This window comes from Pelophylax lessonae (genome assembly GCF_965119305.1).
Source record: "Pelophylax lessonae genome assembly, chromosome: 4".
Lineage (NCBI taxonomy): Eukaryota > Metazoa > Chordata > Amphibia > Anura > Ranidae > Pelophylax > Pelophylax lessonae.
Window position 1 is genome coordinate 640877227 of NC_138771.1, and position 24453 is coordinate 640901679.

The window sequence follows — 24453 nt, forward strand, 5'->3', positions numbered from 1 at the left end:
GATCTGAGAATAGCACACTCCATAAGCAACCTTCCCCCACTGCCTTCCTGCAGCATCAGAGCTCTCGCCAATGGAACAAGGCATCTTGGTATTAAGAACCACGTGGCTTTCCCCATGTCACAGTGGTCAGGTCTGAGTATCCAATCACTAGATCCAAACATTGTCAAGGGGGGCATGGAAGTAACACCATTCCTTTGTCTAAGTTCTGGCACCAGCTGACACCAGAGCTTAGGCTGGACTGCTTCAGCTGCTAGGTGGTGAAGGATCATGGCTCACTAGGTAAAAAAGCTTGGGACAGGGACAACTATCCGTATTATCACTGTGCACTGATTGGACAATGTGGCAGCATCTCTTTAAAAACGGTTTCTCTTTGCTCATATTTTTCTGTTCCTCCCTCCTTTAACTATTTGCCCTAAAATTTCCAAGGATTTTTCGTATGGTTTTCTTGATTTCATGGTTCCTCAGGCTGTAGATTATGGGATTCATTAGCGGGGTCACCACAATATAAAAAATCGAGCTGAATTTGTTCAAGGTTGACGAGGTCTCCATGGATGAATTTAAAGACACTGTGATTAATGTCCCATAGTATGCACAGACAGTGGCCAGGTGAGAGCTACAAGTGGAAAAGGCTTTCTTCCTTCCACTTTTTGAGGACATGTTAAGAATGATAAACAAAATAGTAAAGTACGTTATGACTGTAAAAGCAAAAGGAAAGAAGACCATTAAAATGGAAATACCAAAGTCAATCTGCAACAAAAGGGAGGTGTCTGAAGTAGCTAACTCTACAGTGGGCCCAAAATCACAGAAGAAATGGTCTATAATATTTTGTCCACAGAAACGCAACTGGTGTACTAAAATAATCTCAGTTGATATAAAAATGACCAAAACCCAAGATCCTTCAATCATACGGAGGCAAATGTGAGGGTTCATTATCGAGGTATATTGCATTGGGTTACAAATAGCTAGACATCGGTCATACGACATTATAGCAATAAAGAAACACTGCACAAACCCAAAAATAAAAATAAAATACATTTGTGCAATGCAGCCTCGGACAGAAATGATCTTTTCATCCAGTATGATGATATTTAACATCAACGGTATCACGGTGGTGGTCAACAGAACATCTGCAGCGGCTAAATGTTGAAGAAAGACAAACATCGGAATCTTGAGATGATCAAAAGTGCCCACCAAGATAATAATGAGGATATTTCCGTTCAGTATGACAATATAGACTAGGAAGAATACTACGAAGAGCAGAATTTTTACTTCATATAAACCTTGAAATCCAAGAAGTAGGAATTCTGTGACTTCAGTTTCATTATCCTTACACATTCTGTAAAGAAGATAGAAAGGGATAGCGATAAACCTCCATATTTTATGATTAAAAATGTTTTTGTGGTACATATGGTCTGTTATTACTAATGAGCTTCTTTAGGTATTGGAAGGGTGTGAATCTGTGGGTGTCTGAAAGGTTGTATGTATGCGGGGGTCTGAAAGGTTGAATATCTTTAGGTATTGGAAGGGTGTGAATCTGTGGGTGTCTGGAATGCTGTACGTTTTTGGGTGTTGGAAGGTTGTGTGTCAGTGGATGTCTGGCATGTTGTGAAACGTTTATGGAATGATACAGGGGTGGGGCGCTCATGGGCTCATAATGTTCATCCCTTCAAAAAAAGTCACTCTAGTTATCCATACCACTAAAAACCTTTTATTAAGTTATAATATTAGCAGGGCTGCTGATAAGGCAGTACAGCTAGCCCTCCGGTACTGGGCCCAGACACTATCAGTTCAAAAGGGGGGCCCAGGCACCTGCTAAGCAGGAAGCCCGGCTGTACTGTCTTTTTGCAGCCATTGTTCCTTTTCTGTCTCCGCCTGCAGCGATGCCAGCTTCTCTTTCTCCCGCCAGTTGCACCGCAGGTGGATTTGTCATAGCACATGCGCCCCTTCCATCTGCTTTCCGGGCCCCTTGTTTGCCTCTTTTCCCTGCAGCACTTTCAGCTTCCCTTCTCTCCTTTCCTACCGGAAGCTACTGCAGGCATAAAAAGAGATGTTTCAGGATAGAGAGTGGGGGAAAGGGCTGGTAAATATGTCATTTACTGGCCGCTTCCATTCCTGAATGAACACAGTGTATGATCGGTACCAATCACTCCTGTGTCTATTCACCACTGAAGCATAGTAAACTGTGAGTAAGCAGGAAGCCTGGGAGAGTTCCCTATTCATTAATCTGTGATGCTGAGGCTGAAAGAAATGGACTGATAAATCTATGTTCTTAGTCACTTTTGGTCAAGAAAGAAAGGGCCTTGTCAGTAAGGGTTTCTAGAAGCAGCCCTGGATATGAGCCTTACAGTGACTGCATAAAGCAACATTCAGCAACTGTCCAACTCTACTACTCTACTGAAAGGCTGTGTGACTGTCGGTGTCTGGAAGGTTGTACATCTTTAGATGTTGGAATGTTGTATGCCTGTGGGTGTGTGGAAGATTGTATATCTTTAGGTGTCGGAAGGGTGTGTATCTGTAGGTGTTTGGAATATTGTGGGAAGGTTGTGTGTCAGTGGATGTCTGGACTGTTGTGAAAAGTTTATGGGGTGATACAGGGGTGGGGGGGCCCATGAGCTCATAATGTGCATCCCCTCAAAATAAGTCACTCTAGTTACCCATACCACTAAAAACCTATTATTAACATATGATATAAGCCATGCAGTGACTGCATAAGGCAACATTCTGCAGCTGTCCAACTCTGAAAGTTTGTATATATTTTAGGTATTGGAAGGGTGTAAATCTGTGGGTGTCTGGAATGTTGTACATTTTTGGGTGTGGGAAGGTTGTGTGTCGGTGGATGTCTGGAATGTTGTCAAAAGATTATGGGGTGATACAGGGGAGGGGTCATCAGATAGGCTGTATGGGGGCCCTATCAGATAGTTGTGTAACATGGCTTGAAAGGAGAAGTACAGCCAAAGCTCATTTGGCTGTACTTCTCCTATGGATCACAGGAGTGCAATTTGTTCTGCACTCCTGTGACCCATTTTTTAGCAGACAGCGGGCTGAAGCCTGCAGTTAGGTGATGTCACAGAGCCAGTCCAGGCTGGGGAAAGATCATGACCATATGGTTGGGATCCAGCCAGCCACTCCAGCCTGAGCCAACCACTCCCCCCTCTCTACAGCCCAGCACTCCAGTGGGCGCGGAAGGGGGAGCAGAGCAGAGAGTTGGTGACTTACAGTCACCAACTCTCTGCTCATGGAGCTCTGAGAACCAAGCGTTTGGCAGAGTTTGATCACTCAGTTCTCAGCCTTAGAGCCAGTGGGGGACAGATGTAGCATTGCACTGATGCTGCATCCACCCAGTTAAGCATGATTCAAAAAAAAAAAAAGAGAAAACCTCAACCTCAAAAAAAAAAAAAAATGTTCTGTATGTGCTTAAAAAGTTTTAGCTGGCATTGTTTTGGATTTGTTTTCTTTTAGTTAAAGGTCATTTAAAACATCATATCCATTTAAGACTATCCTGCCCATAGGGTGACAATGCTGCTTTGCCATTTCACTGTAGAACCAACAGAGTTGGCTTTCTATTAAAGGTGGAGGAAAATAACAAATCTACGGGCAGGATCAATAGGTAATAAAAGAATGTTAAGAGAACGCTCAATAAAACAAAATCTGCTGTCTTAATGACCATGACAGACTTCATATATGCAAATAATTTTTCTCATAATTCTACTTTAAATAACAATACCTCTTGCTTCAGAAAAAGTCATTATGGAAATGAATTACTGTATACTTACACCAGGCTTCCAGAGATCCCACAGGGCTTGTCTTCACAGTTATGTTCATGGTATGTTTTCATACAGTAGTCTCTAACGTCACAGCCTGCCTGCTTTTATAGAGAGGAGAGGTCCATGTGGATTCAGAATAGGAATGTCTTATCCACGTTTTCCCAGGGGCAATTACAGCAACAACAACAACTTTTGGTCCCATCAACATACTATGTTTTTTTTAATACCAACTTTTGTTTTACATAGTTACATTGTTAAAAATTAAAGTAATTGTAAAGTCAATTTTTTTTTTAAACAAACATGTTATAATTACCTCCTCTGTGCAGTTGGTTTTGCTCTTTTCGGGTCCCTGGCTGGAGCTCCAGCGGGTAGAGCGCATTATCCTGCCGCCGTCATATGACGTCCAGTCAGGATAATGCAACCACCTTCCCGCCGTCAAGTAGGATGGCGGGAAGTGGTTAATTGTAAGTAGAGCAGGGCCAACACAACTGCAATAGCTGCAGCCCTTGCTCCTACCACTTGAGTGGATCAGTTTGCTCATCCCTACGTGTTCAAATCGCAGCAGTGGGTGTCAGTGCAATGTTAATAACACCCCAAATGCAGATCACAAACACAATACATTTCCCTGCACCAGATCGCATGGAACCAAATGACCATGTGATCTGGTTACAATGCATTTCAGAAATCAGTGATGGCAGAATAGCCTTCTCACCAGTTCCCAGAATGCTGCAGTGAACCCTCGCTGTGTAGAGTTATTTACAGAGACAAGGCTCAGGCAAGTCATTGTCTTCTTACAGTTCAAAAGACTGGAAAAAAAAAAAAAAACCTATACTGCAACTATCTAAAGTAAAATTGCCCTGGATTCAACTTCTGTGATTTATTGAAGAGAACACTCAGAGTCAAGAAAAGGTTAAGAAGTATAATCAGTATAATCAGCCACCCCCCAGTTCCTAACTTGGGCTACAAAAAATCACTCTCATGTTGTGGAGATGAATTGAGGTGGATGTATTCTGCAGTTTACCAAGAGAAAATTGGCATGACTGACACTTTCTTGGAATTTCAGTCCAGATGAGGGCACAATATTATCAGCTACAACTACAAATTAGAAGCCAAGCCCACTTCTGGCAGTACAGTGGGGAATTTTCTTTATTTGCCCCAGAATATGGTGGAAGGTGACAGGAGGGGGTGGGGGAGCACCTTTCACCACATTTAAAAGTGATCCAGCAGCTGCAAAGCCACTTGGATCACTTTCACATGGTAGAGCATCGCCAGCTCAATAAAGCATACCAGGGACATGGCTGGAACTGCAGCCACATCCCTAGTAAACTCACTGAAACTCAAGGACGTAAAGGTACGTCCTCAGGGCAGCAGGTGGTTAAAGTGGAATTCCAGGCTACCACCTAACTAGTCTTAAAACTTCTTCCTTCCCCCTTCTAACACCTATGCTGACTAAAAAAGATGTACTGTATATACGTATCTATTTTAAGCCCACACTGGTCTGCTTCTCTTGTGTCAGCCATTGCCAGCTGCAGGGGGGAAAATAGATTGCTCAACAATGGCTGGGAAAGCTGAAGTGGTGAAATCACCCATAGGCTTCTTATGGCCTATCCATTGTTGGTGCTCCCTCTTCTCCCTTGCAGCCCCTGCTGGCTTACAGAGGGAAGCTTGATCAGGTGACCAGACTTGAGTGGCCTAAAAATAAATAAGTATATACATCTTTCTTACCAAGGTTAGTTAGCATAGGTGTTAGGAGGGGGAAGGGAGCATTTTTAAGACTAGTTAGATGTTAGCCTGGAATTCTACTTTAAAGTAATACATTTTTTTGGAAATACGCTTTCATAGCACTTGTACTTCATTTTTTTTTTTTTTTTTAGTTTCCAATAACAGGCGGCCTGGTAAATGTGATTTGACATCTCAAACAAAAAATTTAGGTTTTCTGCACTGTAAGTTTTATAAAAAGATGCTGGGCTTACAGTACTTATTGCAACACCACAACTAATGACATTTAATAGTAAGAATAGGACCTCCCATAACTTTCTTATTGTGAGAAATTTAGACAAGTATGTAAACCGGAATTAGGCCTCTTTTAGAGTGACCCTTTCCTGTTCCCTATTTGGGTGTGGGTTGGAGCCTTCCCTGGCCAGTTGGTATAAATGAAGTGGGAGGAGTCAGAGTAGGGGCTGATGGGAAGAAGTCAGAGAGTCTCTTAAGATGTGGTAGTATGGTGCCATGAACTTATCCCCTTAGCAGGCCAATGTTGTCTCCAATATACCCACCGGGTGTAGAAGAGTAGTGAGTAAAAGTGAGAACAGTATGTTGGCTGGTAAACCCTCTAAACAAGATCTATGTATGAAGATATTTCCTGAGCTTGGGGTGGGCTAAATCACGTCTAAATAAAAAAACAATTGAAAAGGAAGAATTGACTTGACATTCTTATTTGAAAGATGGGCCCGGACTCCAAAGTAAGGCCTCAGGCCCATGTATGCGTGTTTTGATAGAACACAGCAAAAACATTTGCGGACATATAATCTTCACAGCTACGTAATGACTAGGAGTTTGGGAGTTTACAATGAAGGAGATTGTTAATACTACATCATAAAATACATTTTAGGCAATTGTGTTTTTCCAGCCTTGTGGTAACAGTTTGGAGAAGATCCTTTTCTGCTCCAGCATGACTGTGTCTCTGTTTACAAAACCAGCTTTATGACATGGTTTGACCAGTTTGGTGTGAGGGAACTCGAATGTCCTGCACAGAGCCCTGACCTCAACCCTAATGAACACCTTTGGGATGAATTTTCATCTTCTCATGCAACATCAGTACCTGATCTCACACTTGCTCTTTTAGGTAATTGTGCACAAATTTCCACAGGCACACTTGTGGAGATCCTTCACCGAAGAGCATTACAAAATATATTTCTGTTTTAATCCAAACACAAATGGTTGATCCCCTACAACCATTAAAATTATTACAGTACTGGGGGGCATTCTGTACACTGGCTGGGACAAATTTAATAAAATGCAAAACACGTCTATAAGGTGAGCTTTTCTTTTCTTCATGCATCAAATTCTGGGCCAGCAAAACATCTATTTTTAAAGTCCAACTATATCATCTGTAATATGGGGAATGTCTACCTCAGTGGTAGATGCGTTTTTAAGTGAATTCACAGCAAACAGGAACTTCAGGTTTCAGGGCGTCGTAGCCCACTTTTATTAAAAGGGACAAAATTAAAGTTCATACGTGCATGGATTTCCCACACAGGGCTTCTTCCCCAGAAAAAAATACAACAAATGAAAATGCCAAGCCACCTTGCTTTCAAAGCCCACTCAGCCTCAGGTGCAGTACCATGCGGCGCAGGCACACTCCTGGTCTCTAGGAAGGGGTTCTTCTGACCCTCTGGGCTCCTTCAAGATTCAAGACTCAATGTCCCCTCTGATTCCCAGGACTCTCGCTTTCAGTTGTCTCAGCTATGGTCTCCTAGACTCTCTCAGCTGGCCCAACTCTCCCAGTCCACTGAGCTGGAACATCTCCCACATAGAGTGCCGTCTCAAAGTTATTGCCTTGATCCTACACAGGACTCAGGAGCACACCTCCCTCCTGGCTGCAGAAACTGCTCCAACTCCTACTTCACCTCCCCTGAGCTATGCTCAGATCTTCCCTATAACGAGCGTGTGCACCTGGACACATACAACCTACAGAATTTCTGAAAAACCTGGACTGAAAACTCCATCCCACCCAATGCTCTTTGGAGTCGTCTAGTTTCCAGCCTCAATCCAGACTTACCAAATCCAGAGAAAACTTAAAACAGTTTTCTCTGCTCACAAATCTTCTGCAGGAACTTCTCAACCTGACTCTTTGAGAGTCCTGTGTCCATTTTAAACCAATTTTCCCAGAGACAAGGACTCTCACTATCACACCTCTCACCTACTCTCCCACCAGTTCATTCACCCTTGGTTGTCCCCAGCATATATATATATATACTGTATATTATATTTATCTTTTGTATATGTCTATAGGTTAGAGGCATGGCACCCTGCTCTTATAGGAAGAAGATTGAATAACAATTGGCATAATTTAACCCATAAGAGGACTGGCACTGGATTTCACAGTGGAGGTGTCTATAGTGGACAAACACGTAGAGAATGGGATAAAAAAAAAAAAATTATATATATATATATATATATATATATATATATATATATATTGTGAGGGATTAGCTCGGTGGTAGGCGTGGATGACCCCTTTGGGGGTGCGTTTTCACAGAGAGATAGCCGAGCAGAGGTTGAAAACAAGACTGATTTATTCATGCAATTTACTTCATACAATTGCAAGCGTCAAAACAGCCAAAATAAAATAAAAGACAAAATAAATCCTTGCCTCTGTGGGCGGCTACCTTCTCACGCTGGAACCTACCTAAGAAGTCTTTCCAACCTACTGTTGGGCCGACACTGCTGATCCTACAGCAGACACTCAAATGTCCATTTGTTTGCTTTTCACACAGCACAAACATTGTCCATTGAACATGTCCCTTTGTTTTCTTTCACACAGCACATGTTCATTTATAACAGGATCCTTTACTCTTCAGATTCTTCATATTGAACACAGTTCATTTAACAGGTCCCTTTACTCTTCACACTCTTCACATGGAACACTTTGTCTTCTCACCTTTGAGACGTCTTCACTCGTGGTTACCCTCCTTAGCTTCACATCGCTTTAGGGGGTCTTCTCCCATGCTCACCAGCTTGTCGGGAGGTACACATCCGACTGTCCCCCTCTCCCAGCCCACACGGCGACAGGCGGCAGCAGTCCTTCTCCCATGCCCACACGGCGTCGGGAGGTACACGTATGTCTGTCCTCCTCTTCCCAGCTCACACAGCGACAGGAGGCAGCACTCAATAGATTTTCTCTGGACAAATTATAGAGGCCTTGATCTCCTCATTCTGAACAGCTGAAGGCCTTTCAACTTCTTTACACCTTCCTGCTGCCTTTGGCAGCCGACACCCTATAATAATTAGTGAACTTTTCAAAGCAGGTGGGAATGTGTCTCCTCTCAGTGACTACATTCCCAGATTTACCTGACTTCCTGTCACATACCCCCCCCTCTTGTTTCAACCCTCGGGTTGGGACACATATTTTCAGGCACGCATGTGTCAGGCACTGCTGACTCACTGATAAGCCTCCTATTATCCTCAAGCTTCCGGATGAAACTGTTTTGTCATCTTCATTGACGGATTTCTCATAAATGCCACACAGTTTGTCTCTCATCTCATATACACACTCTTCAACTGCATTTTTGGCATCATTTTGCTCCTTCTCATTTCTGTCATCTTCATTGACAGCTTTCTCATAAATGTCAGACAGCTTGTCCCTCATAACCGTCTGTCCAATCCACCATGGAGGACCGTGATCCATAGGCAACTCAATTGGGCTAGTCTTAATGTCTTCAACATTCTTAAGACGCCTCTCTCTGCAATCCATAAATGTTTTCCACAAAACTTTGAGAACCTTTGCTTCACTAAGGTTTGTTCCAAGTAGGGACTCTTGACATCCCTCTGTGACTTGAGTTGCCTCTCCATACAGCTGTACACAATCATTGACTTTTTGTTGTAAAAGGGAATGATCTTCCTTCTTGAGCTTTGCTTGCTCTAAGATGCTGTGCAGAGGATTTTCCAATTGAGACAACAGGCTGTCACACCTTTCTTCAAAGTGACCCCTGTTCCTTTTCCCAGAGACATCAATATCATTCACCAAACATTTCATATTCATAGGCAGATCTGAAGCATTTGCACTCATCAACTTCTTAAACTTTTCGCCCTCCTGAGCGAGTCGCAGTAAAGGCCTACTATTTGATTTGATATTCAGTTTATATTTCTTGCCAAACTCTTCACAGAAGTAGCCAACCAGAACATCATCAACTTTCCTTCCACCAACATAGGGGTTAAAGGCAACAACACAGTTGAACCCAGCGATCTGGGTGGTATCCATTATAGACCTCCTCTCTGCATCAGTGAAGAAGCATGGAACTGCAACACATTCTTTTACAGGTTTCTTCAATGCACTTTCTGCTGAACTATTTGACCGCTCAAGGTCACCTAGTTCCTTTTCTCTATCTGAATTCCACATGGAATGTATCTCAAGATCACAATCAAACTTCTGCCACCCGTCTTTCACCAGTTCCATTTTGGAAACACTCCCTGAAAGGCACTTATTCATTTGCTTCACGTTTTCACCAACAGCCTTAGTTTTCTCCACTAGGTGGCGTTTGCTTTTTTCTCCCAGATTTATATCACTTGCTTTAGTTTTCTCCGCTTTAGTTTTCTCCACTAGGTTTTCAGCCTGAACTGAGAAATCATCACATTTCTTACACAACTCTTTTGTTTGCTGAAGCTCTAATGATACATTTTCCAATGCTTGAAGTTTTTGAAGGAACGGTTTATTCCAAAGGGGTGATTCAAGCCACGTGTCATCACATTTCTGAGGCTCACTCAGGACAGACCCCAAAACACTGATCCTTTTAAAAACTGCATCAGGCACACTATCCCCTCTTTGGGACAGATCCTCTGTTGCCTGGAATTCCTCTTCCAGTTCCTGCAACGGAATCTTCATCTCTTCTACTTGCTGTTCTAAGGCTCGCTTAGACTTTTCTAGCTCCTGAACTCTTTTCACAACATCATCCTTGGAGCGGACCAAATCTTCCATTTCTGTACACAGCTGTTGGTTAACTCTTTCTAGTTCAGCCTTACACTCTAGAGCTTCCTCCAAAGAGCGAGCCAAGAACAGGGCTTTGCTCTCGTTATCACGCACCTCCGTTTCTTCACGTGCGCGTTCTTCTGCATATTTTGCAGACACAGTCTTCTCTTCACCAAGCATCTGATCAAACTTCTTTTTCACATCTTCAACACACTGTAATGAACCAACGCTTTCTTCCATGCGTTTTTTCATATCCGCTATCTGAGCTTGCAATGTTGCGACTTGCTCTGATAGGTTTTTCTTTTCTTCCGCCTCCTCTTTTAATTGTTCCAGGAAGCCATTTTTCTCATCTTCCATTTGTTTGAGCTTTGTGCTAAAACTCAGCCTTTGACACCTCTCTTCCTGTAAGAGTTCCTGCGTGTCTTGCAGCTGCGATTCCAAGATAGAAAAATCTTCCGCAATTTCTCTAGATTTGCTGTCTGCTTGAGAAAGCTGATTTGTAACATTGTCCAACTCAACCTGCAGTCGGTTTGCCTTCTCTAACAGCTTAGCACACAATCGGTCACCTTCTGACACCTTGACTTGCGATTCCAGAAGCCGTGCCTCTACTTTTTCCCTCTTATGTTCACAATCTCCTTTTCCCTGCATAAGAGCCTTCACCTCATTGGCTAGTTTCTGGGAATGAGACTGTAATTCTGCCACACAGGCTTCTTTCTCCTTTAACTGCTGCTGGAAACGTTGGGCTTCACCTTTCCAACTTTCACAGTCTGCACGTAATTCATCTACCACATTGCTCAAAGTGGTGAGCTCATACACAGTACTCAGTAATTTAGCCTCTCTTTCACTTTTCTCGTTGTCGCTGAGAGACAATGTCGTTTTCAGAGCGACATTCTGTTCCTGCGACTCCTGCAGGTCTATTTTTGTAACTTCCAAACACTGAAGACTTTTTTCCAGCTGATTACGCAACTCCAACATTTCACACATACTTTGCTTCTGCAAAGTCTGAATTTCAATTTCCTTTTCCATGAGGATGGTATCTTTCTCCTTTATAGTGTCTTGACATTTTTGCAACTCGACCAAAAGAAGAGCAGTGGATTCTTCCCACTGTAACACATGAGACTTGAGTAGTTCATTCATTTCCTGCAAGTTTCTATGCTCCATTTTAAGCAATTCCAAGGCTTGTTCCTTTTCTTCCATTTTCCGTTGCAAGGCATCCAACTCAGCCCTGCACACATACTCGGTTTCTTCCAAACCGATGGCCTCCATTGGCTGCTGGCGTCTCTGTTTCCAGCCTGCCATGCTCTCTTGGTGATCCTTTTGTTGAGCTGCAAAGCTCCGTTGTTTCAGCATCTCCCCCATTTTGGGTTTACTTTTCATCTGAGAACCCTGCGTCTCCAAAGCAGTTTCATCAGTGTTGCTAGGGACAACAACCTTCCTCTTTAGTAGACTCTCTTTAGGCATGGATGGGGCTGGTTCAGACGGTAACATCCCCTCCATCCATAGAATCCGGTCTCTCATTTCATCTATCTTTGCATTTTTCAGGCGTTTGGATCGCCCCATCTTCAATAACTCCACAAACAAATTTTTCACAGTCCAGCAAACAATTTTCAGACCACTGTCTCTTCAACACATGTAGTTTTTCTCTCTCTTGCAGGATCTCTTTTCCTGCGCACACAGTTTGTGCAGTCACTTGCACCAGACACAACAAAGTTCATCAAAAAATTTTGAGACCCCTGTCTCTTTAAAACACTTTTTTTTTTTTTTTTCTGTCAGGATCTTCTCTCCTGCACACATAGATTGTGCAATCTCATGCACCAGACAAAGTTCATCAAACATTTGCACTTCCTTGCAGGGATCTTGCTGCTTCTGCCCACTGCATACCTCCACCATATGTGAGGGATTAGCTCGGTGGTAGGCGTGGATGACCCCTTTGGGGGTGCGTTTTCACAGAGAGATAGCCGAGCAGAGGTTGAAAACAAGACTGATTTATTCATGCAATTTACTTCATACAATTGCAAGCGTCAAAACAGCCAAAATAAAATAAAAGACAAAATAAATCCTTGCCTCTGTGGGCGGCTACCTTCTCACGCTGGAACCTACCTAAGAAGTCTTTCCAACCTACTGTTGGGCCGACACTGCTGATCCTACAGCAGACACTCAAATGTCCATTTGTTTGCTTTTCACACAGCACAAACATTGTCCATTGAACATGTCCCTTTGTTTTCTTTCACACAGCACATGTTCATTTATAACAGGATCCTTTACTCTTCAGATTCTTCATATTGAACACAGTTCATTTAACAGGTCCCTTTACTCTTCACACTCTTCACATGGAACACTTTGTCTTCTCACCTTTGAGACGTCTTCACTCGTGGTTACCCTCCTTAGCTTCACATCGCTTTAGGGGGTCTTCTCCCATGCTCACCAGCTTGTCGGGAGGTACACATCCGACTGTCCCCCTCTCCCAGCCCACACGGCGACAGGCGGCAGCAGTCCTTCTCCCATGCCCACACGGCGTCGGGAGGTACACGTATGTCTGTCCTCCTCTTCCCAGCTCACACAGCGACAGGAGGCAGCACTCAATAGATTTTCTCTGGACAAATTATAGAGGCCTTGATCTCCTCATTCTGAACAGCTGAAGGCCTTTCAACTTCTTTACACCTTCCTGCTGCCTTTGGCAGCCGACACCCTATAATAATTAGTGAACTTTTCAAAGCAGGTGGGAATGTGTCTCCTCTCAGTGACTACATTCCCAGATTTACCTGACTTCCTGTCACAATATATATATATATATATATATATATATATATATTATTATTATTATATATTTTTTTCTTTTGCATACTGTACTTTATCCTTAAAATGGAGGTTACAAATTGAAGCTATACATTCTTTAATGTATTTAGAATCAAGGAACAGGAATGATGTTATTAATATAACACATACAGTATAACTTAATGTATATTTTCCCAAATTAAATTACATTTACAATAATAGAACAGTTTTGAACCACTCTGCTCATAGACCTTCTATAGACATTATCTCTTTGTCAACCACTTAGTTTAGTGTTACAATAACAACATTACACAAACAACAATTCCACAAGGAGATCCATTGCAAAGTGATATCTGGGGATCTCATTCTACACTCGTTAATAGTCTCTTTGTAACATAACAAACATTGATCCCTCTGCGGATTATTAGTCATTGTAATAATTGGTGGCTAATTTCACATTGATCCCGAGGGCTTAATTTGGAAGAAGTCACAGAAGCTTTTGGGAATGCTTATATTCACAGCAGTTTAATTAAAAGCATTGTCTAATTCCTCGATATGATGACAGCTATTATCAAAACATCATTTTCTTTTTTTATTTATTTCTATGTTATTTGCAAATAACCTAAAACTTGTTTCCATTGTAAATATATATTTCCTAAATCTTTCAGAAGTCCTATTTATACAATTTCTCAATTGCAATTTTAGATTAAGGTTAAGTCCACCAATTTACAGTTTTTAAAGGCCACTTTCACCTTTCTCACGCCTTTTTTAGTTGTAATACATTTTATTTAAAAGCTTAAAAGCTTGTAAGCATACATGACAACAAGCACAATTTAAATCAAGGAAAGTATTTGCACTGATCAAAGTACTATGCATTACTGACCTTGAAATAGAGAAGTTATGTCTGTAATCGATGTTCACTTTACTCTCCAATAAAGAACCCCTTTTAATTGTACACGAAATTTGCAGAACCCCAGTTCTGCCTACCCAAGCGATTTTACTGGCAATGTATTGAGACCAAAATAGGATAATATAAAATGATAAATTTTTGTTTGCATAGTATAAAAAAAAAAGGATCTATTATATTAGGGACACATGACCACATCTAGAGCAAGTATACATAACATATATAACATAAAATACAATATAAAAAAACAACATGCAAAAGGATATAAAGAACACTAGAACAAGGGGCATTCTCTCCTAATAAGGAGGTATAGGTGATCCTGTACACCCCACGATGACACCATGAGGTGAAATAGTATCCAGTGGTAGATGATATTACAGCCAGCAGGTCGACGCATTTCGTAAACCTTAGATTTATCAAGAGCAAGCCGTAAGTATGACTTTATTTCTGTTGAGCATGAAGAAACATACATTAGTAACCATGAAAACTTAAAAGAGCATATATATATATATATATATATATATATATATATATATATATATATATATATATGTATATGTGTATCTTTCTTGCCCTGTCCAAAGTACACTTTAGACTTACACACATTTCCTTTGAGTCCTTTAACAGAGCTACATCTGTGAATCCTTTCAGGGAGTATCAACATCCGGGCATATATCCGCATCACATAAATCCCTATCCTATTTGTGCATAATCAAGGGTCCTCACTCCAAATTCTGATATCCAAGAACAGCTGATATATAGGGGACCAAACAGGGGTCCACTGGCACCGTAAGGGACATACGAGGCATATATTTTAAATGACTATAGCAACTTTTGTTTTAAGGTAATTGCATAGATATAGTCTATAATGTGTATATATATATATATATATATATATATATATATATATATATATATATATAAATATATACCTTTTGCAAACCAGGAGTCTCATTCACTCATGTATAAGCAAATAATGTTGCACCAAAAAAGGAGCATATCAGCATGGATCCCGCAGTGTAAAATTAATGTACAGTATAACCATACAGGTATATCACGTTTTACATAATGCCCTGTGAAATATATATACACAGAGCATCAGATATTGTTATATTCCATTGAGAGTATTCTCAGCCAAGAGTAAATACATGTTTTTACCTTAATTTAATGGAGGGCCGTCATCTGTGCATGTCCTGTTGCTATGAAGCACCCAGGAAACACACAGCACTAGTTGTTATATAGCTCACTAGATCATGTGAGCGGTGGCAGCTGTGCATAATGTGGCTAGCGCCTCCCCTCAAATGCACATGCGCAAGATAACATTTTATATTATCCTATTTTGGTCTCAATACATTGCCAGTAAAGTCCGCCTGGGTAGGCAGAACTGGGGTTCTGCAAATTTTGTGTATATATTGAATTTGGATGTGGCAGAAAATAGAGACTCATCTTTATACCCCTTTTAATTGTGTTTTAGGAGCCAACATAAGAGATGCAGATTTGAAAAAAGTAAGCAAAGAGAAAGAGGGTAATTTGCAGAGGTATAGTAGGTGAGAGATGGGAAAGGGGGTATCCCCGGGGTTGGTCTTCTTCTGGCTAGACAGGATTGTTATAGCTTTTCCAAAAAAGAGACCAGGACTCCGGTAGGTTAAAAAAAACCTGATAAGCTTTTTAAAATATGTATTACGCTCAATGTCCTATGTGTAAGCTATTTACTATCACCCTAAAGCCTGGCTAAAATATTCCCTTCTTGGTTTACATTCCATCCTGGCCTAGCTTTTGAAAGATTTTGATCCTATGATACTGGGAGCAAGCATTCAATGGTTGGAGCATCCAAAAAACTAAGATGGAAATTTTTCAGCCAGGCTTCAGGGGAACAGAAATAAGCCTTCAGGAATGGCATCTACAGTAGTCAATATTTTTCAAAACTTTTTATGTTACCTTAACCTACAGAGACCCCCTGGTCACTTTAATGGCAGTAGAGGCTAACATTTACATAATGGGATCAGGTAAGTTTGTATTTTTAATACATGTTAACTGTAATGTATATCTAAAACCAAAACCTTTTTCTTTTAGTTATAGGGTAGAGAATGGTTAAAACGAGTGATGAGCCAAACACCTCCCTGTTCCGTTCGCACCAGAACATCTGAAACAGGGGAAATGTTCTAGTGAACATGTGAACTCCATTAAAGTCTATGGGACACGAACAAGAAAAATAAAAAGTCCTAATTTTAAAGGCTTAAATGTAAGTTATTGGCCCCAAAAAGTGTATGGGGACCTGGGTACTGCCCTGGGGGACATGAATCAATGCAAACATTTTTTTTAAAACAATTATTTTTAAAGGAGCAGTGATTTACTGATTTTAATAATGCTTAAAGTGAAACAATAACAATTAAAAATTCCTTCAAATATCGTTCCTGGGGGGCCCCCTTAATGTGCCTGTAAAATGGCGCATTTGTGTGATGTATGGAGCCTGCTGCAGCAATACTGACATTTCTAAAGGAAAAAATGTAATTTAAACTTGCTCACGGCTGTAATGTATTGTCGGCTCCCGGCAATACAGATAAAAAAATGACCTGCCGGGTCTGGTATGGATTTTAATGGGAACCCCACACCAAATTTTTTTTTTTTTTTTAATGTGTAGGGTTCCCTCTAACATCCATACCAGACCCTTATCTGATCACACAGCCTGGCTGGCCAGGATGGGGGTGGCGGAGAGCAAGCAGCCCCCCTCCTGAACCATACCAGGCCACATGTCCTCAACAGGGGGGGTGCTTGGCCCCTCCCACCCCAAAATACCTTGTCCCCATGTTGATGGGGACAGGGGTCTCTTCCCGACAACCATGGGCTGTGGTTGTGGGGGTCTGCGGGGGGTAGGCTTATCGGAATCTGGAAGCCCCCTTTAACAAGGGAACCCCCAGATCCCGACCCCCCCCCCTATGTGAATGAATATCGGGTACATCGTACCCCTACCCATTCACTAAAAAAGTGTACAAAAAATAAGTAAAAAGGCAGTTATTCTTTTGTTCATTTGTTCTTTTTCTCAGGCTCCTTTGCTGTAATAAAATTGCTACATGTATGATTCCACTGCCCACTGTGAGCTTATCCCTAGCCAAAGTCTGCATGTCTACTGCCTGCTGCCCAGCCAGTCTCTGCTGACTATCTGCCTGTTGCTCAGCCAGTCTCTTCTGGTCTTCTTCCTGCTGCCCAGCAAGTCTCTGCTACTCACCTGCCTGCTGCCCAGCCAGTCTCTGCTACTCACCTGCCTGCTGACCAGCCAGTCTCTGCTGATCACCTGCCTGCTGACCAGCCAGTCTCTGCTGATCACCTGCCTGCTGACCAGCCAGTCTCTGCTGATCACCTACCTGCTGACCAGCCAGTCTCTGTTGAATACATACCTGCTGACCAGACAGTCTTTGCTGATCACCTACCTGCTGACCAGCCAGTGTCTGCTGATTATCTGCCTATGCCCAGCCAGTCTTAGCTGATTATATCCCTGTTGTGCAGGCAGTCTTTGCTGGTCTTCTTCCTGCTGCCAAGACAGTCTCTGTTGATATTCTGCCTGCTGCCTAGCCAGTGTCTGCATGTCTCCTGCTTGAGGCCCAGCCAGTCTCTGCTGATTATTTGTCTGCTCCACAGGCAGGCTCTGCTGATCATCTGCTTGCTACCCAGCCTGTCTCTGCTTATTATCTGCCTGCTGCCCAACCAGTTTCTGCTGACCATCTGCCTACTGCCCAGCCCGTTTAATCTGATTATCTTTCTGCTGCCCAGCCAGTCTCTGCTGGTCTGCTGCCCAGCCAGACTGTTCTGATCACCTACCTGTTGGGCAGCCAGTTTTTGCTGATTGTCTGCCTGCTGACAATCAGCCTATTTACCTACACCAGCTGCTGACAAGAACTATGAGGCATTAATGCCACTCTATGCCCTTGTGCCACCTGTTAACATTACCAGGGGCCTTTGGCCAAAGGTGTAAGAGAGACTGTTCTCATCACTTCAAGTTCCTCCACTAGGTATGTGACAGGGCTCTTGAAATGAGTTCTGAGGCATGGTCCTGGGATGTTTTCAAAAACCCATGTACAGCATCCTGCTTGCCTCTCCCACCAGCCATGATCTGTCTGCATTGCATTGAGAAGTGCAGAAACCCAGTGATGACATCCCTGGGTATAAAATAAGGCATTTAATGAGAACAGAAAAAAACTTTATTTAAAAATGTCATTAGCCCCTTGATGAGGAGGAACCAGAGAAGGCAAAGTATAAGGGGAATAAACGTATGCTTTCAATTATTTAATCAAATATATAAAGAAAAATACAATATATCACATAGTAAGTACTAACAACTTATCTAACTACTAATTAGATAAGTAACAACAACTAGTTAATGGTTAACTTGACTGTGGGGGATTAATAACATTACAAAAAATCCCAATGGGAAATAGAAGTTCAGTATATAACATTGTACAAGTCCAGAGTGTGCTGTTATTTGTTTGCAGTAATTACATGAAGCTGGCTAATTTTTTTATGAGGATTTTGATATCTTTATGAAGTGGAATTACTCCCTACTGTAAGTGAGGGGGTTCAAGGTAAGCAAAGTCCTTGGGCTGTCTATCAGCTCTCTCTTACAGGTATCCTAATCAGTGTTGGGGGTAACTAGTTACAAAGTAACTAATTACAGTAACTAAATTACTTTTTTTGGTAACTAAGTAAAGTAACTAGTTACAATACTAATATTGGTAACTACACTACTTTACTAGGCTATAAGAAGTAACTACACTACTTTACTAGGCTATAGGAATGCGCTTTCCTGCGTTACCCAAGCCGTGCGATACAATCGTTATTTCGAAGAATAGAGAGGGATGAAGTTTATGACTTTTTGTTGCACTTCATGTTTTATTCTGTTTTTTCAGGTTTTGTTCTCATGTTTCCCAAAGCCTGTGTTTATACAATAAACTCTATGCAGAAAGAGTGTCATGTATCTTCTTCTACACGGTCAATTATGAAAGAGGATAGTAAAGTAATAAGTAGTGAAGTTACTTTTCAAATGCAGTAACTAGTAAAGTAATCTCATTACAATTTACAGAAGTAACTAGTAACTAGTAACATTTTTTGAGTAACTACCCCAACACTGATCCTAATGGCCAACCACAGGAGCTTCAATACATTACATTTGTTCTTGAGTTTAGATATATTAGATTTGCCAACTATTGTGTTGTGTAATAGCCTAGCCCAGTTGATTGGATATAAATTAAATATTGTAATGCATTAAAAAGGGTATTTACTCAAGAGATAAAACTATTATTCTATTACTTTACAAAACTCTGGTTCGGCCACATCTTGAGTATTCCGTCCAGTTCTGATCACCAGTCCTCAGGAAGGATGTGCTGGAACTGGATAGAGTCCAGAGAAGGGCAACAAAATTAATAAGGGTACTGGAGGACCTTAGTTATGAGAAACAAACATGAAAAACAAGATGGGATAAATGAGGGTGTGTGAAAAACAGCCGATCCCTAGTTTGAAATGCTTACCCACCAGTCTGCTAACAAACCAAAATAAACCTGTCTAACAAATAAGTTAAAAGCAGGAGTTTAGTTAACACATATTTGCAAATGCATGCAGAAGCTGCAAGGCCAGCGACAAGGCATCCTGCGTTCTTGCAGAACCTAACACTAAATAACACTGCTCAACCTGAGTGTATAAGTGTCTTCACAAAGGGAAGTACATGCTTGCTTGCTAATAGGTGGATTGGAAACAGATGGGATTGGAGACCGCCTGTGCAGTGCTCGCCAGTTCTCATATAAAGTCCCAAATTGCCCATTTCTTGTATCTTACTAGGGATGGAGACGCTTGCTTTATAGGCGGGTGTCTCACTCAAAGTCCCCATTTGCCTATGGCATCTTTACCGAAGGGATGGGGGTGTGTGTCTCCCAGCTGATCACATTTAGTTTGCACCCCATGGCCTTTTTGTGCAGCCATGCGTTTTTCGTTGCCAGTCGTGGATTGGAGCAGGTGGGGGAGAATTGGGCGGTCTCCAATCCCATCTGTTTCCAATCCACCTAATAGCAAGCATGTACTTCCCTTTGTGAAGACACTTATACACTCAGGTTGAGCAGTGTTATTTAGTGTTAGGTTCTGCAAGAACGCAGGATGCCTTGTCGCTGGCCTTGCAGCTTCCGCATGCATTTGCAAATATGTGTTAACTAAACTCCTGCTTTTAACTTATTTGTTAGACAGGTTTATTTTGGTTTGTTAGCAGACTGGTGGGTAAGCATTTCAAACTAGGGATCGGCTGTTTTTCACACACCCTCATTTATCCCATCTTGTTTTTCAATTGACAGGGATGGAGACACTGTGCAGTGCTCGCCAGTTCTCATATAAAGTCCCAAATTGCCCATTTCTTGTATGAGAAACAAACATTCTGCTTATTCTCCATGAAAAAGAGATTATCAAGAGTGGATATAATAGTGATATATAAATACCTTAATGGTGATTTCAACAATGGAAGGAAGCAAAATTAAGTCTCAAGTGACTCAAGAAGACACATGGCCACTCAATGAAGATGGATCAGAACCAGTTTAACCTTAAATGGCATAGGGGTCTTTTTACTGTTAGAGCAGTAAGGATGTGGAACTCCCTTCCACAATTGGTGGTGTCAGCGGAAAGTGTCACTATTTTTAAAACATTTTTAGATGGATATTATATTTAATACAATAAACAGGGATATGGAAACTACATACATACACAAAAACACACACACAACCCCCACACAGGTTGAACTAGATGGACTGCTGTCTTTATTCAACTTTACCAACTAGGAATGCAATATTTAAAGCGGAGTTCCGGCCTCGGGGGTCAAATTTAGATAAAAATACCCCCGGGACAGTAAGGGCTAGTACATTCCACAATGGATAGCCTCTGAACTGTCCCAGGTCGCACTTACCTGTAAGAAGAAATACTTACCTTGAAAAGTTCTTCTCCTGCACTGCCATCTCAGGTGTGGGCAGCTGAAGCCAGCGTGTCCTCTTCTGCGGCCTCTTCGGTGATGTCGGAGTCCCACAATGCACTGCACTGGCCCCGCTCGTCACTTCTGGTGCAGGCGCGGCATCCCTGCACAGCTTCTGGGCATGCCCAGAAGCTGTTTAGCAGGGAATGCTAGTCTTTAGCCTAGGTAAATGACATACACTATGTTCCATTTGCCTCCTGGAATATGCACATTGCATATCCCAGGAGGCATACCCTTTCATTGAGGAAGGGAGGGGAGGGGGAGGTGGGTCCATTTGCGCATCATCAGTAGATGTGCCACCTGAACCTGGAACATCCAGCAGCCTATCAATGACTTCCCAGGAAAACATGGCGGCGCTGGACCGGGCACTGCCAGAAGAGAAGAGGATCTCAACTTGGTGGGTAAGTAGTAAAATGTGGTTTTCTCACCACCAGGTAAGCACAGGTTTAAAAAAAAAAAAAAAATGGGGGGGGGGGGTTGCAACTCCACTTTAATCCTGTCTGTACTGTGTTTGTAGTTTTTCAGCTGTCTAAATGTCAAAACTGTCTGTCTTAACAAAGGGTTAAAATTTAGAAACTGTCCCCTATATTGTATGTTAATGAGGTCCGTGTGGGGACAAAGTAATTGTGAGACTAGAAATTCTTAGAATCTGCCATGACACCTTCACCTAAAGCCTGCCACACAGGCCTGCCTCCGCGGGTCGGAGCCACTGTACTAATGATCCAACATTAGTACAGCGATCTCCCCCACTGAGCTGTTGTGTTCTGAAAGGGGGACAGCCCCGAGCTGTTTAGGAGCTGGTTGGCTGCTGATTTTCCTGAATGCTCATCTGACAGAAGCTAGCCAAATGGCCAGCTTGTGTCGGACTGGCAGACATATTCATTGGCCGAATGTCGGACGGTTTTTATTAAGCCAGCTAATGCCTCCTGACATTTGGCCCATGAGTACAAGGCATTAGAAACATCTAAAAGTTAAGGAGTTTATTTTTGTATTTTTTAGGTATGCTGTATGAATGGAAATACAAGCATATAGTGGGGTTTTCTCAAATTTTACTGCAGAAGTTGAAATCCCCTTATATTCATGGGAAGCAATGCCTCTTCTGTGTAAAGTGCCTGCTATAAATGGCTCTCACAGTGGTTACATGATAGGTAACCTGTACAACTGGTTCCATATCATAAGCCTTGACCAAGAGCCCTCAGGGACAGCGTAGTCCATGTGCTGGGAGCGTGCCCTTAACTCAATCTCAGCACACAACCTCAGGATGCCAAAGATGCATAGGTGCAGAGGCTGGACGTTGAAGCCCACCTTTTATGCCACCACACATATACATTATCTGGTTGGCAAGAAGTTAAGTGAATTGAGCAACAATTTTGCTATAATTTCAGATCAACCTAAATATATATTTGCTAATTATTTGTTTTGTTTAATAGTGAATATGAACAAAAGCACCCCTGTGCCTAGATCAATTCCACTGGCCACTGAAATCTATGGGAAGTGTTACTGTTACGATGAGTTCCTGCAATCAGACAAGAATCACAGAGTTCATTTTGTTGGGGATACAAGGTTCTATGGGTCTTAAATACATACTTTTTGTTATACTTTCTGTCACCTACATGGTCACCATAGCTGGGAACATTCTAATTATTGTGCTGATTTTGAGAAGTGACAAGCTTCATACTCCGATGTATTTCTTTTTGTGTCATTTATCTTTTTCTGACATCTTACTGTCTACAAACGTGGTTCCATACCTGTTGTGTATGCTATTAGGTAAATGTAAAACGATGTTGGTGAGTTCTTGCCTTACACAGTACTTTTTTGGCTCCTCTTCAACTGTTTCTGAATGTTTCCTCCTAACGGCAATGTCCTACGATCGATACTTGGCCATCTGTAGCCCATTACACTACCACACTATAATGGGCATGAAGGTCTGTTTCCACCTCGTTGTTTGGTCTTGGACAGTTGGATTTCTCCTTAATCTGTCTTCTGTTATTCCAATGACTCAAATGGAGTTCTGTGGTTGCAACATCATTGATGACCTTTACTGTGACCACGCTCCTCTCCTCCATGCTTCCTGCTCCGACACCTATATCATAGAACTGGAAACCATGATATTTTCCATACCTGTTGTGTTATTTCCCTTCATGTTTGTGATTATGACTTATGTTAGAATCTTCTTCGCTATCTTGAAAATTTCCACCACCTCTGGAAGAAGGAAAGCCTTCTCTACCTGCAGTTCCCACATTATCGTTGTTGCAATATATTATGGAACCTTAATTGCTAAATACACTGCTCCTTCTTCAGGAAGTTCACTGAATGTAAACAAAGTCATTTCCCTTTTATATACTGCGTTTACCCCACTACTGAATCCTGCAGTATACAGCCTGCGGAACCGTGAAATAAGAGAAGCTATGCGTAAATGCATGAATGTTACTTAAAGTTATAAAAAGGGGAATTATAATAGTTTTTGGTCAATTGATCTACAGTATATTTTTTTTTTTTTTTTCACAAAAAGGTGCTTTATTGAGATAATTAAAGCATATGACAAAAGAGGAACAGTCAAACAACAGTATATTACAAAAATTGTTAATAGAAACAACAGTATCTTGTTTTCATGTGAACAGGGAGTAACATCTCCTTAGAGATTAAGGCATTTCAAGGCAAGAGAAGATAACAAAATCTTATCAGCTGGAGAGCAACTGAGAAAAGTGAATTACACATCAAGTATGATAGATAACCAAAATATAAACTTGTACATTACATAGATGTGGGTGTTAAGAACACTGTTGTACCTTACTGTCGGTATCGATCGCCATATGGCATCTGGCATCATATACAAGCTAATATATATAAAAACCTCCCTTCCCAGGTGGGACCAGAACATCCAGCCGGGAAAGGGGGTTGATAGAATATGAAAAGAAGATAGATATAATAAGAAAGGAAGATAAAAATTAGAGGGTAAAGGAGACAAACAAGAGAAAGAGGAATTATGAGGGAGAGGTATGGGGAAAGGGGAGGGGGATTAGGGTAGGTGAAGGAGGTAAAGGGCTATTTGTTATGCGGCAACGGCAAAGGAGAATTTCAGTCGTTTTCAGTTCGGACCCAGTTTTAAGGAGCAATTTTATATTCAAGAAAGGGGGCCAATCGTATTCATCTCTTTGTTTTCAGATCAAGATATTCTTGGGTTGTCGAGAAAAAAGACCAAGTGGACCACATTCTATGGAATTTATCATTCATCTCGTATCTCATGGCTGCAGAGTATATTTTAAAAGATCCTGCAAACTAAACATAAAAATGTCTTCTCAGCTATCCACTTTATCAATGCAGC

General features: G+C 41.7%; 2 protein-coding genes across 2 annotated transcripts; one reads left to right on the forward strand and one right to left on the reverse strand.

Moving 5' to 3' along the window:
- Window positions 1–399: 399 nt before the first annotated feature.
- On the reverse strand, window positions 400–1335 carry LOC309552906 (olfactory receptor 10A7-like; the record flags this gene model as incomplete). Its single annotated transcript, XM_082253814.1, has 1 exon — window positions 400–1335. The coding sequence occupies one exon, from the start codon at window positions 1333–1335 to the stop codon at window positions 400–402; it is 936 nt and encodes a 311-aa protein (XP_082109940.1).
- Window positions 1336–22636: 21301 nt separating this feature from the next.
- On the forward strand, window positions 22637–23563 carry LOC309552907 (olfactory receptor 11L1-like; the record flags this gene model as incomplete). The annotated part of the gene is made up of 1 exon (XM_082253815.1): window positions 22637–23563. One exon carries the CDS (start codon window positions 22637–22639, stop codon window positions 23561–23563), a length of 927 nt encoding a protein of 308 aa, XP_082109941.1.
- Window positions 23564–24453: the final 890 nt, after the last annotated feature.